This window comes from Capra hircus, chromosome 24 (assembly GCF_001704415.2).
Source record: "Capra hircus breed San Clemente chromosome 24, ASM170441v1, whole genome shotgun sequence".
In the NCBI taxonomy this organism is placed as follows: domain Eukaryota; kingdom Metazoa; phylum Chordata; class Mammalia; order Artiodactyla; family Bovidae; genus Capra; species Capra hircus.
In genome coordinates, this window is record NC_030831.1 from 47,100,058 (window position 1) to 47,115,508 (window position 15,451).

At 39.6% G+C, this 15,451-nt stretch overlaps 1 protein-coding gene across 1 annotated transcript in view; it reads right to left on the reverse strand.

Annotated features, from left to right (window-relative positions):
• The window catches only part of SKOR2 (SKI family transcriptional corepressor 2), a 34,236-nt gene continuing 19,275 nt past the window's right edge, over nt 491–15,451 (reverse strand). The window contains exons 6-7 of the mRNA XM_018039371.1: nt 8,233–8,300; nt 491–553 (exon numbers count right to left, since the gene is read on the reverse strand). Of these exons, the coding sequence (XP_017894860.1) occupies nt 491–553; nt 8,233–8,300 (131 nt within the window). The remainder of the gene's footprint in view (nt 554–8,232; nt 8,301–15,451) is intronic.

Here is a 15,451-nt window from a genome sequence, read left to right on the forward strand (position 1 = left end):
TTATAAAAGAGTGAATGGCTAAACCTGCAGAAGAAGTTCTCGAAGGTCTATGTCGCCTGCAGTTATTCACAGCACCATCTGCCAGTAACTCACTGCAAGCTGGATTTCAGCAAGAATTTGAGCCAAGAAGAGAGCAAAGAAGAGGAAACATAATAAGCACAGCTTTAGACATTCTGATTTCCTTCAGCGTACCAGGAATCGGGGTATTAGGAGGAACCAGAAGGAGCAGAAAACCTCAAAACAGAACGAAGACCACATGTACAAGACTGACTTGAGAATTTCCTTAGCTTTAGAAAATTTCCACAGAATTTGTAAGATGCACTTAGCTTCTTATTCAGGAAGTCCCAGGACCAGAATGAAGTTCAACAGTGTATCAGCTTAAACATAGAGTGCAGCACCACCCAGCCCCCGGTGCTAGGGGGCTACCATCAAGTACATCAGTGAGGAACACAAGCAAGCAACTCAGAGTTTTCTCTGGTGAGCTCACCTTTTAGCTTTTGCTGAGATGGGCACCAAGCTTTTCTTTCCTGATCAAGCTTGCTGCATAGGGAATCTGTAAGATAAAAACAAGCAAAACTCTCCAGGTGAGCTAAACTTGGAGACAGAGGTGTAATGGAGACCCTTGCCCTTCATTGTGCCTAGCGATTTGAATGCCTGCGGATCTGCCCTGAGGAGAAAAGGTCTCCATTCTCCCCAGCAGGGTGGCGCTTCTGGGATACAGCATTCCTAAGTCCCATTAGAAAGCATTTCAGGACAGAGCAGATGATCACACTAGACTGTTGCTACAGCTAGTCTCTGAGGTTCCTATGTGACATTTGACTTAAGAAGTTAAAAAAAAAAACAAACTTGCATTTAATAATATGGTATTCCTATGTCCAAGGTCACAAACAAGAATGTGATTACAAGCTAGTTCAATGTAACTTTTCATTTAACTAGAGCAATCAAATGTCTCATTATAAATCACAAATAAGATTAACTAAATACAAACTATTACTCTGGGTAATTTCCCGGTAACTACTAAGAAGCATCAGAAATAATTGCGCTGAATGGAAAACATGACCCTTGAGAATTCTACCTGAAACTTGAAAAATACTCTTCAATACTGGGGCTTTGAATGAAAGTCCCTCACACTTGATATGCTAGAAAATTCAAACAACTGAAATTGGACTACATGTATAATATTATTTACATTTGCCTCTCCATTAAATCTAGTTATGTTATTTACCTTCATTATTACAAGACTAAGTTCAGAAATCTAGTGATTTAAGTCTATTTTACATTTAAAGAAACACTCAGCCTCTAGAATGTAACATGAACTATGGCTGATATTATGTAAAAGCAGTGAAGGAAATAAAATTATAGCCACTCAATTAAGTAATATTTTGTGTCTTGTTTTAGACATCTCTCACAGTCCCAGTATATTTATGTTTTGCTCTCCTGATCCGCTAGTGCATAAATATGAACTTTTATTAACGGGAAGGAGCTACAAATCTACAGTGATGCTAGTGACTAACATTAACTGGACCAGTTGGCCATAGTAACTGGTTTGTCAAATCAAACAGTCTTTTTGATGAAAAAGAGAGAGAAAACTAAAATAACTGTCTCAGTGTCTAGATACACAACCACAACATGGATGTATACAATAGAGACATATCCGATAAAGGGCAGGACAGCAGCACTGATGTTGCTTCATATAGGACCATAAAAAGTTCAGTGTCCTAATCTCACATTTTAGGACAAAAGCTAAGGTCAGCTAGATAACCACGACAAGAACAGTTACACAGGGACCTACTCTAGGTACCTTGTCTTTCCACTCTGTGTTATGCTATAGCTGCTATTAACAGAGACACACGTGAACCTTGATTTTCCACTATGTTGTATGAAACAATATGCCAAAAATACACGGATCACCTCTCTCTTTAGATGAATGCTATCAGAGAGCCTTGAATGGAATTCTATTATTTAGGATAACAAGTGGAAAAGATGGAAACCTGGGGTATAGAGAATTACCTAATAAAATGCATTTGGGTCACTCTTGCATTTAGAAAGCATTCTCAACATAAAGATTAGATGCCACAAAGATTTAGTAAGTATCTTCTGTACCAGGCACTACACGAGATAAGTTAATATCACCATGAGCCATCTCATCAAAGCCAGTAAAGTACTCACCCTAACCTAAAGAAAACTGCCTGAAGGGCACTACTTTCACATCTAAGTCAGAATGCTTTCTCTTTCTCTTTTTTTTCAGAAACAGCAACGCAGCATCTCATTAAGATGGGAAGCTGATAAGGAAATTCTTTACGAGGACTCAGGGAAAAAAAGGACATTTCCAAATAAGGATATTTGATCCTCAAATCTCCAGACTGAAATTTAGATCTGTGTGAAGAACTGTTTATCTCACGTTGTGAGCTGAGAATTATTAATTCCAAGTCCTAAATCATGAATGATAAATAAAGAATATATTAGCATACGGCCCAGTTGCTCATGGAAACTATCCTATTTCATTGATTCTAAGATATACTTTCCCCCTCAGATTTTAACATTTCTGAAATTGGCTGTATTATGATTGATGGCATCCTAGAATAATAGTTAGAAGCTTCCTTTTCTTATGATACATCAAGTAATGGGCACTTTTATGATTGGTGGTGCATCAGGTTCTGTCTTCCGCATCTTGGGAAGCTTATGACCTTAGAGGCTCCATTTAAGACAATTACGCCATGTAAACCCCACATATTAGAATTCATAAAAGCTTTCTTTTCATCTTGATCAGCTTGGAAATCATCAAGATTGGCATGGACAAAAACCTCTGAAAGTTATTATGTAACTTCTAAATTACCTAGTTGGCTCTAGTGTACCAAAAGTATTGAGATTTTGCCAAAAAGGATAATTTCCTAGTTTGTGCCAAGAGAGAGTTAGTCTGAGCTCAGACATTAAAGTGGATCTACATTTCAAAAAGAGAATGATGTGAAAAAGGATATACAACTTATAAACAAGTGACTGCCTTGTCAAGATGCAAGGCAATAGGTCAATAACTGGAAGAGGACCCACTTTAGTCAAAGCCATCTCCTGGAGAATCTTAAGGCAGCTTCCACAGACTTTCAGACTTAGATCAAGTCCTCTGATGTGTTACACATTTAGTCACAAAATCAAAATCCTCTAGGGACCCAGGGATATTTTCTAAAAATAAAGCGTTTGATCTACCTTTTAAAAATACGTAAAACATATTTACATATGTAAAACATACATTTACATATATACAACTCTCCAGGTTCAGAGAGTAGAAATCTGGGCAAGTTCCCATCCTAGTCAATCCTAGAGCACCTCCAAGAAAAGACTGTATTATCTTTGAAGAGCTGTGTCCTTGCCGAAGAAGGAACACTTCTACAGCAATGATAAAGACCTGTCACTGCTCCTTTCCCTGCAAGGAAGCACAGCGCTCACACCATCAGAGAGCTGTAAACTGCTTTTTCACAAGTCCACAGTGAATGAAACATTAGTACTAAATCTAGTGGACTAACATGATGTTAATTGAGGCTTTGAATGAAGAACTTTGAGACCGGTTCCCCTTGGCTGTGTGTGACTGCAGCGTTCTGGAAAAACAGTAGAGGGCACCTAAAGACCAGCACATTTTAAAAACGTTTTTTTTTTTTTCCCCTTAATCTATGCGCCCTTGGAAGCAATCCAGCAAGTTCAAAGGATGTGAATCTGAGTCCAGTCATTTATCGTGTTTTCTGTTGCAGCTTCACAATGTTCTTCAAGAACGATGACTAATGTCTTCAACAACTATGCCTTCAACTATGACATGCCTTGAACAAAGCTAATGGTAGTAGCCTCAACATATATGTACTTGCTTTAAAAAAAGTGTTGCCAAATTAGCAATGAAAAAAAAAAAAGGTTATCAAGACATTATAGTAATCTCGGCTCATGTTGTAAATTATATTATATCCTAGTCCTTGGAAAAACTTTAATCAAAAGGTCATATACTCTTATAGATGTAGAAAGAAACTTATGCTTACCAGGGGTTAAAAATGGGGAGGGATAAATTGGGATACTGGGATTGATATATACACACTACTATATATACAATAGATAGCTAATAAGGACAACTAAAAATGCTTTTTTCCTATTGTATAGCAAAGAGAACTCTACTTAGTACTCTGTAATGGCCTATATGGGAAAAGAATCTAAGAAAGAGTGACATATATAAATATGTATAACTGATTCACTTTGCCGTACAGCTAAAACTAACATAATATTGTCAATCAACCATACACTAGCAAAAATCTTTAAAACAATGTCATACACTTAGCAAAATACCTTCATTTCATCCTTTAAATTTTAAAGAAACTACACATATCATTGTAACAGTTTTTTCACTTTCTTCTTAATCCTAAAGGATAATGGTTTTGGTTTACAAATTGAATACTTTTTCCCTAGAATCATAATTCACTTGTGAATGAGAAATCTTTTGCTCTTGATTATATTTAATGTAATAAACATCTTCATGAACTTGCTAATTCTAAAAATGTTTTTGATTCATACCGAGAGGAACATATTTCTTTGTATGAATAAATCTAGTTTGGTAACGAAAACATTTTAAGCATTTGAAAACCCAAGGCAGAGGTGGAGGACTATAACATAAACTGTGTTAAGAACATTAAAACTCTAATTTTAAGCTATTTGTAAAAAAAAAAAAAAAATTAGCTTGTGGCCCAGGTATGTTAAACAAACTGCATATGCTTTAAATCTCACATTGAAATAAATGCACATTCATTTATAAATGTACAAAGAGAATCAATCATTTGAATCTATAGTCACCACAACTTTGCATTTAACAAACTGTATAAGGAAGCAACGGTATGGAAATTACAGTCAGCAGAGAATCTAAAAATGCAGGCACCAAAGAAATTCATAAGTTTTCTTTCTATGGCAATGATACCCAAGATGCTTTCAATATAATCTTGAATAAGAACACTGTGTAACAGCATAGGATAAATGCATTGTGGGTCTATGGGAATTGTTACAAAATATGATGGTTTTAATATACTTGAATTTTCTATGACTGCAGGATACAGTAGGTTTTCATCTCATTTAAAGGAAAAGAAATCTATTCTGCAGGTAAATGACTATTCTGTAACTTATGCTCTATACACTTTAAATATAAAATAATTTAAGCATAAATGAATAAAATAATTTTGGTGAATTGTTCTGTTCTCAAGGAACAAAGTATGTATCCATATTTAGTGATGAGTTAGAGCACTAAACCAAAAATACTGAGAAAGTCAATAAATGTGATACCTGGCAACTTGATTTAGATATAATTCTAAAGACATTTTTCTCCAGGTACTCTAGCAAATACAAGCTGAATAAGGGACAGGATGTTTCCATTCAAGAAATCTTGAGTCCACTGCCTCAATTCTAAAGCAGATGGTATAGTGTGAACACAAGTCCTTCTTGCACAAATGTATCTTTAGCCAATAGTTCCACTAACAGAGGTACTACTTTGGGAAAGAGCACGCCATTAAATTGATTATTTATACTGGCATAGCATTTTATGATTTACATCTGCATTTCATGCTTATTAAGCACTCGTGCCTTATCATATACCTATCAAGATACTAGGTTGGCCCTTCAATGGGTCCCTTTGGTTTAGAAACTGATACAATGAACTATATAGGATGAATCTTGAACTCAAGTTTGCAGACCTTAAAGCTTGTATCTGTTAGTAAAGCATAAGCTCCTGGTAATTCACTAGTGGGGCTTCCCAGGTGGTGCAGTGGTAAAGAATTCGCTGCCAAAGCAGGAGATGCAAGAGACGCACGTTTGAACCCTGGGTGGGGAAGATCGCCTTCAGTAGGAAATGGCCAACCTCTCCAGTATTCTGCTGGAAAATTTCATGAACAGAGCAGCCTGGCGGGCTACCATCCAGAGTCAAACCCGACTGAGCATGCATGCACAATTCACTAGTAAGGCTTCTTTTAATAGTTTTGGTAGTAGTTACCCAGCACAAAAAAATATTTGGGGAAATCAGGACCAAGCCAGGAAAATCTGGAGAAGAATTAAGAGGATGGGTACATTAGATTATCAGAGTCAGGGGCATCCATGGGTGGTGATTAATTCAGCAATGTCTACTGATAGCTATTTGATATTAGACACCATGCTTGGTGTTGAAGGCAACACGAAGACCCGGACATTTCAGGATAGGGGACACAAAAGTAGGGGAAGAAGCAAAAGGAATAAATCATGCCTATTTCACCAGTTTTCATGTTGGCAGTGTGGATGTGCTTTTGTGGATTTCAGAAATTACATGGTACCTACAAGGGTTGGGGGGAAACATTCCAACTCCTCCCAAAGAATTTAATTTCCAATCAGGAAAATTTACTATCTAGAAGCATATGAATTAATAACACTTATCTAGATAAATGACTACATGACGATAGAATACTTTGCAATACAATAATGATATTCTGCAATACCAGTTTGTACCATCCCATACACCAAATATCTCAAAAGACATGAGACATTTTTCCCTTTATTAATACTGTCTGCTTATCACATGGATGCAATGTCACGTCCTCTTTTACTAAAGAAATCAAGTGTCAAAGAAAATTAAGACATTAAAGTTACATAACTGGCCTTAATAACTAGCACTAAAATAATTATTTAGTTTCCTTTCCTAATGCCCATTTTGCTATGTTCATCATCACCCAGGAGTCACACATTTTTGGTTGCACGTACGCCAATTTTTGTTTTAAGAGTCTGAAAATCGTATCCTATGTAAAATAAGTAAAGTCTTAAAATTTTATATCCTTGTACCTCTGATTCTATCTTTATATTCTTTCTTTGGGCAAATTAAGCAATACATAAATTCACAGCAAGTAATAAGCAGCTCTTATTATCTAGGTATCAAAAGCTAAGGACAGTAGATACTTTTCTTTTTTAACTCCTGTGGGGGATTAGTGGCCAACTGATTAAGAAAATGCTTTTCTTCCCCAATGAATTTAGGTGCAAATAAAACTAACACGAACAAAACCAAAACAAGAAGAAGGATCCTATTTAAGAGGATCTTAAGTTGAGGTGGTTTTCAGAACTGAGAGTCGTTAACCAGCACTTGAGATCCAGGAAAACATCAGAAGGAGGGTTAGAGTTAGCAGCACTTTTAATAGAGCCCTCAGAATGGGGGAAAATGTCGTGAAATACAAGGATGCTTTCAAAATGACTCTCGGCAATCTCCATTAAAGCAAGCACGATTTTCTCCCACGCAGAAAGGAAACATCAATAACCATCTTTCTTAAATAATCTTGACAGAGAGCTAGGTGCCTGGCTCTCTAGACAAGACAGGCGAGTCTGCGCAGACAAACATTTCATGGCAGAAGGATAGCGGGGACCAGCTCAGAAACGCCAAACAACCCAAATTATAACAACCGTGCTGTGAATAACATTAAGAATCAGTGTTATGTCTTTACCCAAGTGATTAAAAATATCTTACAAAAACTGAGCAGAAATTATTTCCCCATTGTACTCATGAAAATGAGGAAGCTTGGGAGATGACTTTCAAAGCACCAATAAATAATACCAGATGCGTCTGCATGGGGATAAAGGGCGAGAAAAACAGAAAAAGAAAATACAACTCAAAAAACAAAAACAAAAAACTCACACCATTAATTAGTAGATGTTTTCCTGTTTCCCTGTTTCTGTATCAACAGATTTCAGTCCGTGTCTACTTTCAGACACGATCAGGATAGAGTGAGTAACATACTTCATTTGGAAATAATTCGTTTCTTTTCATCATCCTTCAAGGGAATTTAATTGATGAATTGTGTTTATACTAAGTTCTATTGACAGCGGTGGGCCTGGCTCAGGTCTGGATGGTGGAGGGAGGGGGAAGACAAAGACAATGGCCCTTCCCTGGGCCTCTGGCACAGCCCCGCGCTGTGTTCGGAGGTTTGCACAGTGGAAGACGATGCAGGTACCTCTGGTTCACTCTCAGAGACGATGTACACATCTGTCCATCAACACATGGTAGGTAGTTACATTTAGAGGAAACATACTGACACATCTGTTTATCCTGCATCTAAGTAAATCTCTTGGCAATTAGCATCTAAACCAGCGGAGAGGTAAGTGGACCAAAGGATTTCAAGGCAAAAAACAGGAGCAGCTTCATACATATCAGGTGGTTTTGAAAACAAACCCATCACCTTGAATTTATTTTTAAGTAGAAATGCATCTTACAATTTGTAACTGTTGCACCATTTCTTCTCTGTAGGCTAGTTCCCTTTTCATTTGATCCTGGAAATTATCTGGAAGGAGCGAGAAGCAGAGAAAGAAATTAATTAAAGTGCAAAATCTACTTTTGGTATATTTAGCACATTGACGGTATAGTACATTACTGACAGTTCCACAGAAACACTTCCCCTTTAAAAAAATATTTTTTTTTTAACTGGAAGATAATTGCTTTACAATGTGTTGATTTCTGCTGTACAACAATGTGAATCAGCCATAAGAATATATATATATATATCCCTTTCCTCTTGAACCTCCCTCCAAACCCTACTCCCCACCAGCCCACCTGTCTAGGTCATCACAGAGCACCTGGGTGAGCTCTCTGTGCTATGGTTATTTGAAGACATATTTTCTCCAAGATTGTGGTTTAATCAGAATAAATAGTAAATTCTGAGAGTGTATTAGTCACTCAGTCATGTCCAACTCTTTGCAACCCCATGTAGCCTTCCAGGCTCTTCTGTCCATGGGATTCTGGTGGGACTGGTGGGCTACAGTCTACAGAGTTGCAAAGAGTTGGACATGACTGAAGCGACTTACCATGCGCACACATACGCCTCAATCGGAGAAGGAAGGAAGGATCTTTAAGAGATACTGTGCAAAATATCTTTGCCATTCTACATATTGATCATTTTTATTGTATTTCCAGAAAGGAATGACTTCTTAATGTGTATCTTGCTGTTTCATCGTTTCCATGTGATCTTTTTAAAAGGGGGACTTGGCTAACTTCAGCTTTTTCAGCTTTAATTGAGAAATTGACCTGATCTCACATGAATCTGTGCTGGATGGCCAGGGCAGGGCCTTGAAGAAACCAGAAACTTTGTCATCTTTTCTTCTCTTCTTTTCATCTCGGCAGCCAGCTGGTGTGAGTCCTGTATATTCCACCTCCATCTTCTCCTCTTTGCCATTGTTACCTCCCAAATGCAGGCACCTCTTGCCTGAAAAATTTCCCAACCAACCATCCGGCCTCCACCTCCTTCCTCTTCAAATCCCTTTCACTCTCCTGCTTAAAAGTCCATGATGGTTTCGCATCACTTTCAAGGAGATAAACCCTTTACATGAGATTATGGATACTTAGAAACTAAAAACACTGTTCTTTTTATTTTTTGACTTCTATCAAGGACACTTTCTCCTTGGAAGAAAGAAAAGCTATGACAAACCTAGACAGCATATTAAAAAGCAGAGATATGACTTTGCTGACAAAGGTCCATCTAGTCAAAGCCATGGCTTTTCTAGTAGTCATGTACGGATGCGACAGCTGGACCATAAAGAAGGCTGAGCACCAAAGAACTGATGCTTTTGAACTATGGTACTGGAGAAGACTCTTGAGAGTCCCTTGGACAGCAAAGAGATAAAACCAGTCAATCCTAAAGGAAATCAGTCCTGAATATTCATTGAAAGTACTGATGCTAAAGCTGAAACTCCAATACTTTGGCCACCTGATGCGAAGAGCTGACTCACTGGAAAAGACCCTGATGCTGGCAAAGACTGAAGGCAGGAAGAGAAGTGTGTGACAGAGGATGAGATGGTTGGCATCATTGATTCAATGCATATGAGTTTGAGCAAACTCTGGGAGATAGTGAAGGACAGGGAAGCCTAGCATGCTGCAGCCCATGGGGTTGCAAACAGTCACACAGGAACAACAAATCTTTCTATAATATTTTAAATAATTTCGAAGAGATTTTAATTTAATTATTTTAATTTTAAGAGACTTAAAAAAGATAGAGCAGTTTTAGGTCCCCAACAAAATTAATAAAAAGCTACAGAGATTTCCTATACATACTCCCCTATAACCAACATAACTCACCAGAACTGACCACCAAGAATGAACTTACACTGACATGCCATTATCACCTGAAGTCCATAGTTTACCTTAGGATTCACTCTTGGTGTTTTGTACAGTCTGTGTATTTGGACAAGTCTATAGTGACACGTCTCTGTCGTCACAGTATTGGGCAGAACATTCTCACTGCCCTGAAATCCTCCATGCTCTACTCATTCACTGCTCCCCTCCCCTCCATCTCTAGCAGACTTGATCTTTTTATCCTCTCCACAGTCTTGACTTTTATAACATGTATTTTTTTAAAGACCCACTTCCTAGTCTCATCTCAGAATTTGATGGGAAAGTCGCTGTAATAGAGGTAAGTCTGTAGTACTGTGCTAGGGTTAGAGGAGGAGCCCTGATTCCCTTGGAGGGTGACCGGCGAGGAAAGCGGGGAGGAGATGTGATCAGCACTCTGCACTAAGTCGCAGCGGCTGAGTGGGGAACAGCAAGTACTCAGCTGACTACAGCGCAGTGGTGGAGGAAGCTCCCTGCACCCCATCACCCGCCAAACCACGCTCCAGTCTTCACACATGCACTGTACTCCCAGCCACAGTGTGATTACCACTGGTGTGACCTTGCCCTTAGAGCAAACCTCTCCCATTTCTTCAAGCTCAAATGTTATGTCTCCCAGAATGTTCTCTGATTCTCCTGCCCTCTCCTTCCAGGATCAATCACCCTTCTCTTCTACTCCTCCAGTACTGTACACATATCTCTGTTAATGCATCCACCGTTCATACTATGATTAGGTGTCATACATGTGTCTTTGAGGTAAACAGTGAGGGCAGACAGATATATTTTAGACACTTCTAAAATTTCCAAAGCCCACCACAGTGCTTGACACACGGCAGGGGCTGGTTAACGGATGAAGAATGAAAAGAGCACTGAAATATCCACCAGAAGGTCTGGATCTGCCTTGAATGACAGTTACCCAACTCGAGGCTCAGACCCTTATCCGAACAAACAAGGGTATGGAATAATGTGCTCTGTAAGGCCCTTTCCTTCTCTAGTGCTTTAAGATTTGATGACAAGGCAAATCGACTTGGTTGGGCTTCAGACACTCAGTTCTCTTTCCTGTACTGGTAGATGAGAAGTGGGTAATTTTGACTTGCACTGATAACAATTAGGAGTCAGGGGCTGTATGAGGGGCTGGAATCCACCTGCCACCTCAGGATGCTCTGGAGGTGGGTCAAAGCCCATAGACTGGGCACAAGGCAATAAGAACCAGCATTCCATCAGCATCCTTGGCCTCGTGCCTGGGCCAGACACCTTCAGAAGATCAGTGTGCTTTCCAGAGGCCAGAGTACATCCCAAACAGGCATCCATCTGTGAAGACAAGACATGCTCTCTGAGCCTTGGCAGCTTCCTCTGTCCCTCTTGAGCTCTGCAGTGCCTCTGATCGGGGTGGGAACGAAGTCTGCCTGAAGCTGGCTGTGCCACTTCCCTGGAATCCCAGGAGAGGCTGATTTTGGAGGAGGAAAGAGCTAAGGGCAATTTAGAGTGGAATGATGGTAGCTAGCCCTTACTTAATTCATGCTCATGGCTCTCTGATGGCATACAGTACAATTCTTTAAATTAAAATGAAAACAAAAGGCTATTAAAGTGATAGAAAAATGGTGAATATTTTTATAGAAGTGGAATGAGGAAAGGTGCCAAAGACAAAAAGCAAGCCAGAAAGACTGATAGACTTGATTAGATAAATATTTAAAGCTTTGATGTGACAACAAATGCAAACACAAAACACCAAAGTCAACATTTTAAAATGAATTGAAGCAAAAAAAATTTGCAACATGATACAGAATACTTTAGTATGTAAAAAGTTCACACAAACCATAAGAAAATGAACATATCAAAAGAAATATGAGGAAAGACTACGGCATTCACAACACGTACAAAGGGACGGCAGATATTGGCAAAGTGTTTAATATCCCCAGCAATGAAAGAAAAGGAAATAATATGAGGAACCACTTTTTCCATTTAAGTTACCAAAGATCTAAAGAAAAGATGACACATGGTGTTTCAAGGATGGGAATATGAATCCAACGTTTTGGGAAAGCAACATAAAATTTTGCATCTAGAGCTTTGAAAAGATCATGTCTTTGACACAGCAGTTCTTTTAGGAGTTTATCCTAAGAAAATGATCATAGATTTGTGCAAAGATATAGTAACAATGATGTCTAAAACTTGGATAAACTTTACTGTCCAATATAAGACTACATTTATAGACTGCTGGGTAGTCAAGAAAAGAAGTTCATGTTAAGTGGAGAAAAGGAAGGTTAAAAAAAAATAGCATGTGTAATATTTTATTTTGTTTAAACAATGATTTAATATGCATTAGAAAGGCTGCAACTCCAAAATGTTGACATTGGTTTTCTCTAGGTGACAAGATTATGGGTGATTTTTATTTTCTTTCTTTTATATTTCTGCATACTTAAACTCTTCTACAACAAGCATAAATTGGGAGATATAAAGACTGCTAACTGGCAAAAGAAAAAAACTAAAAAGTTTGCTATGTTCTAAGGCGATGAAGGCACAATTTAACTGGAGATGAAAAAATCAGTGAGCTGATTTCTCTAATGAGAATTACTTAGAGCCCAACTATTTTGGGAAGATGACAGCATAAACGGAGGTGGCAGAAAAAGCACCGTAGGCACTCTGCCAGCCAAACACAGTGGCAACACCTGTTTTCCGTACACACGGACAGTCTGAAAAGCCAAAGAGTCTTTCAAATAGCAACAAGAAGTATCCAGCCTACATTCCTGGCACTAGAAATAAGAAGAGGACTCATACGGTAGCTCTAATTCCCCCAGTAGAGCCTACTTATCACGCAATGAGCTTTGGGGGCTTATTTCATTTACACAGTCTTCAGTTTGTTGTCACTGCTTTTAAACGATAATAGAGACTTTTGATCCATACCATGTTTTAGAAACTCCCTTCCCTCCCTCTCCAGAGGACACTGTATAAAGAGTGAGCAAAGAAGAATTCTATGATTCTACTGATCACAGAATGAATCTAGTAACAGCCACAGGTGAAAGATGGGATGACCATATTCAGATGGACGAAATATAGTTGGGTCTTTTAAGAAGTAATCTTAAAAGGAACTTGGAAACAGATTTTTAAATAAAAATCTAAAACAGTGACATGATTAACACCTACCAGTTAAGTTTTTCACAAAGCCTCAGTCATTAGGCCTTCCTTGTTGCAAACCATTGGCCTTTTTACTTGGTTCTCTCAGTGCCATGAATTGGTCATCATATCTGCAAATCCAAGGACTCAGTTCATGAGTCCTCACTAATCTCCTTTATCAGTGATCCAATCTCATCATCTCTTTGAATATGACACCCAAACTTATATCAACCATTGATTGAGAGTACACTCTATGCCCACAATTTCTTGGGTGGGCAGCAACAAAGATGGTTTCCTGAGCTTATTTACAACTGTCAGGTGGAGGGTGAAAGAATCAGTGAGGAGTTAACAAAAAACACCAGTGGAGCTGGGACTTCAGCAAAGCGTGCATACTGCAGGAGCAGGAAGGCTTCCTGGAGGTGGCGGGACTGGAGCCATGTTCCAAACGATGAGGAGCACCTAGACGAGGAACTAGACTAGAGAAACAAGGGGTGCAGAGGTGGAAAATGAGGGGTAAGGGCTGTCCGTGGGGTAGAGAGCTGAACAGGGGGAGAAGGAGAAATAAGCAGGGTGAGTGGGGCGATTATAGAGGGTTTTAAAAGCCAGTCAGGAGTCAGATTAGTTGCAATATGATCAGCACCAGAAAACCACTATAGTGCGTGGAAAATGTGGCACCAAAGGTAGATTTTTAGGAAGGCTGGGCTAGCGGCAGCAAGCAGAAAGAGCTGGAGTGGGGAAGGGAGGTAAGGACCCAGGGTTACACCCTGCAGCAGAGACATATGAGAGAGAGAGAGAGAGAGAGAGAGAGAGAGAGAGAGAGCGGGTAAGGGCCTTCTCCACTGGTGACTTCATCCAGCAACCTTTTGGCAGGTCCCAGGTCAGGGCTAGGCTCTGAGGTTACACTGATGGCTAGTGGCAAGAGAGTAAAACGACTAAAAAATGACAGCAAAGGCCTGAATGCTGTAATAAAGGAAGGTGCCGGGGGCTGGAGGAGAAGGGAGGAAGGAGAGATTCACTAGGGAAGGCAGACACAGTGTCATAACAAAATGACGACTGGATCTGCGGCTGCAGCAACGATCAGACTGGTCCTTAGCGGGAGAGCCTGGTGGCCTGCTGGGCGCAGGGCCTCTGTCTAATTAAACATGGGCCGCCGCCGCAGGATGTGGGACCCGTTGTTCTGCTGGCACCTCAGTGACTGTGACAGAGGCGAAGCTCCTCTTCAGCCGTTTCCTCCAACTCTTATTTCTACCCAACTCTAGATTACATTTCTCCCACCTTTCCTTAGGATCCCCTCCTGACTTCTCTTCGCTTATCTGCTCAGTTGGACAACTAAACAGAATTGTCTTGTATCAAAACCAATTTTGCTGCCTGTCCCATCCTCTATAACTACAGCCCGATAAAGCTCTAGAAGTTCTGCTTTCTAATATCAGCTGCTTTACAATAAAGCCCCTGTAGGAACATAAATGTTATACTTAAAATGGTAATAGTAACAATGACTCACATTACTACGGATAAGTAACTATGCTAAACACTTTATACATTTTAATCCTTTCTGCAACGCCACAAAGTGGGCACTAGTATTGTTCTACAGCTAAAAAGGAGGTCAGGTAAAAAGCTGTCTAAGGTTACTCCGTGGGGAAGTCAGCGTCCAAACCTGGAGACCCGGCTACTAACCACCATGCTCTGTATTCCAGAAATGCTTTTCAAGAACTCAATGCTAATGAATAATCTCCTCTTCCTCCTCCTGCTTCCTCATCACCATCACTGTCACTGCCGATGCTATTAAGCACTTATCCTGTGCCAGGGATGTTCTCGGACTTTAATGTGGATCCTCTCATGTAGTCCTCATCTTTCTATGAGACAAGGATTATCTGGCCCATGTTACAGTTTCCAAGGTCCTACAACCAGGAAGTGGCAGAGCCACAAAGTAGCTTAGGGGATTTTGAGCCTGGAATCGTAAGTTACAGGTGATAACTTAGCCTAAGTATCCAGTGTTCTAAGGGAATTAGATTTGAAGTGTCCTGACTGAATCCACCTCCTAGTAAAATGCTCTGCTTGGGTTTCCTCTCTGCTTCCTTCTGATGTGGCTTTAGTAATTCTGTCCTCCCCTTTCCACCAGAGTGAAGCTAAATCTGTCTGCCAGCCTCACGGCCTCTCACATTTAGTTAACAAGCACATAATGGGCATTTGCTATTTCACTGGTGTGAAATTAACTGCCTCTTT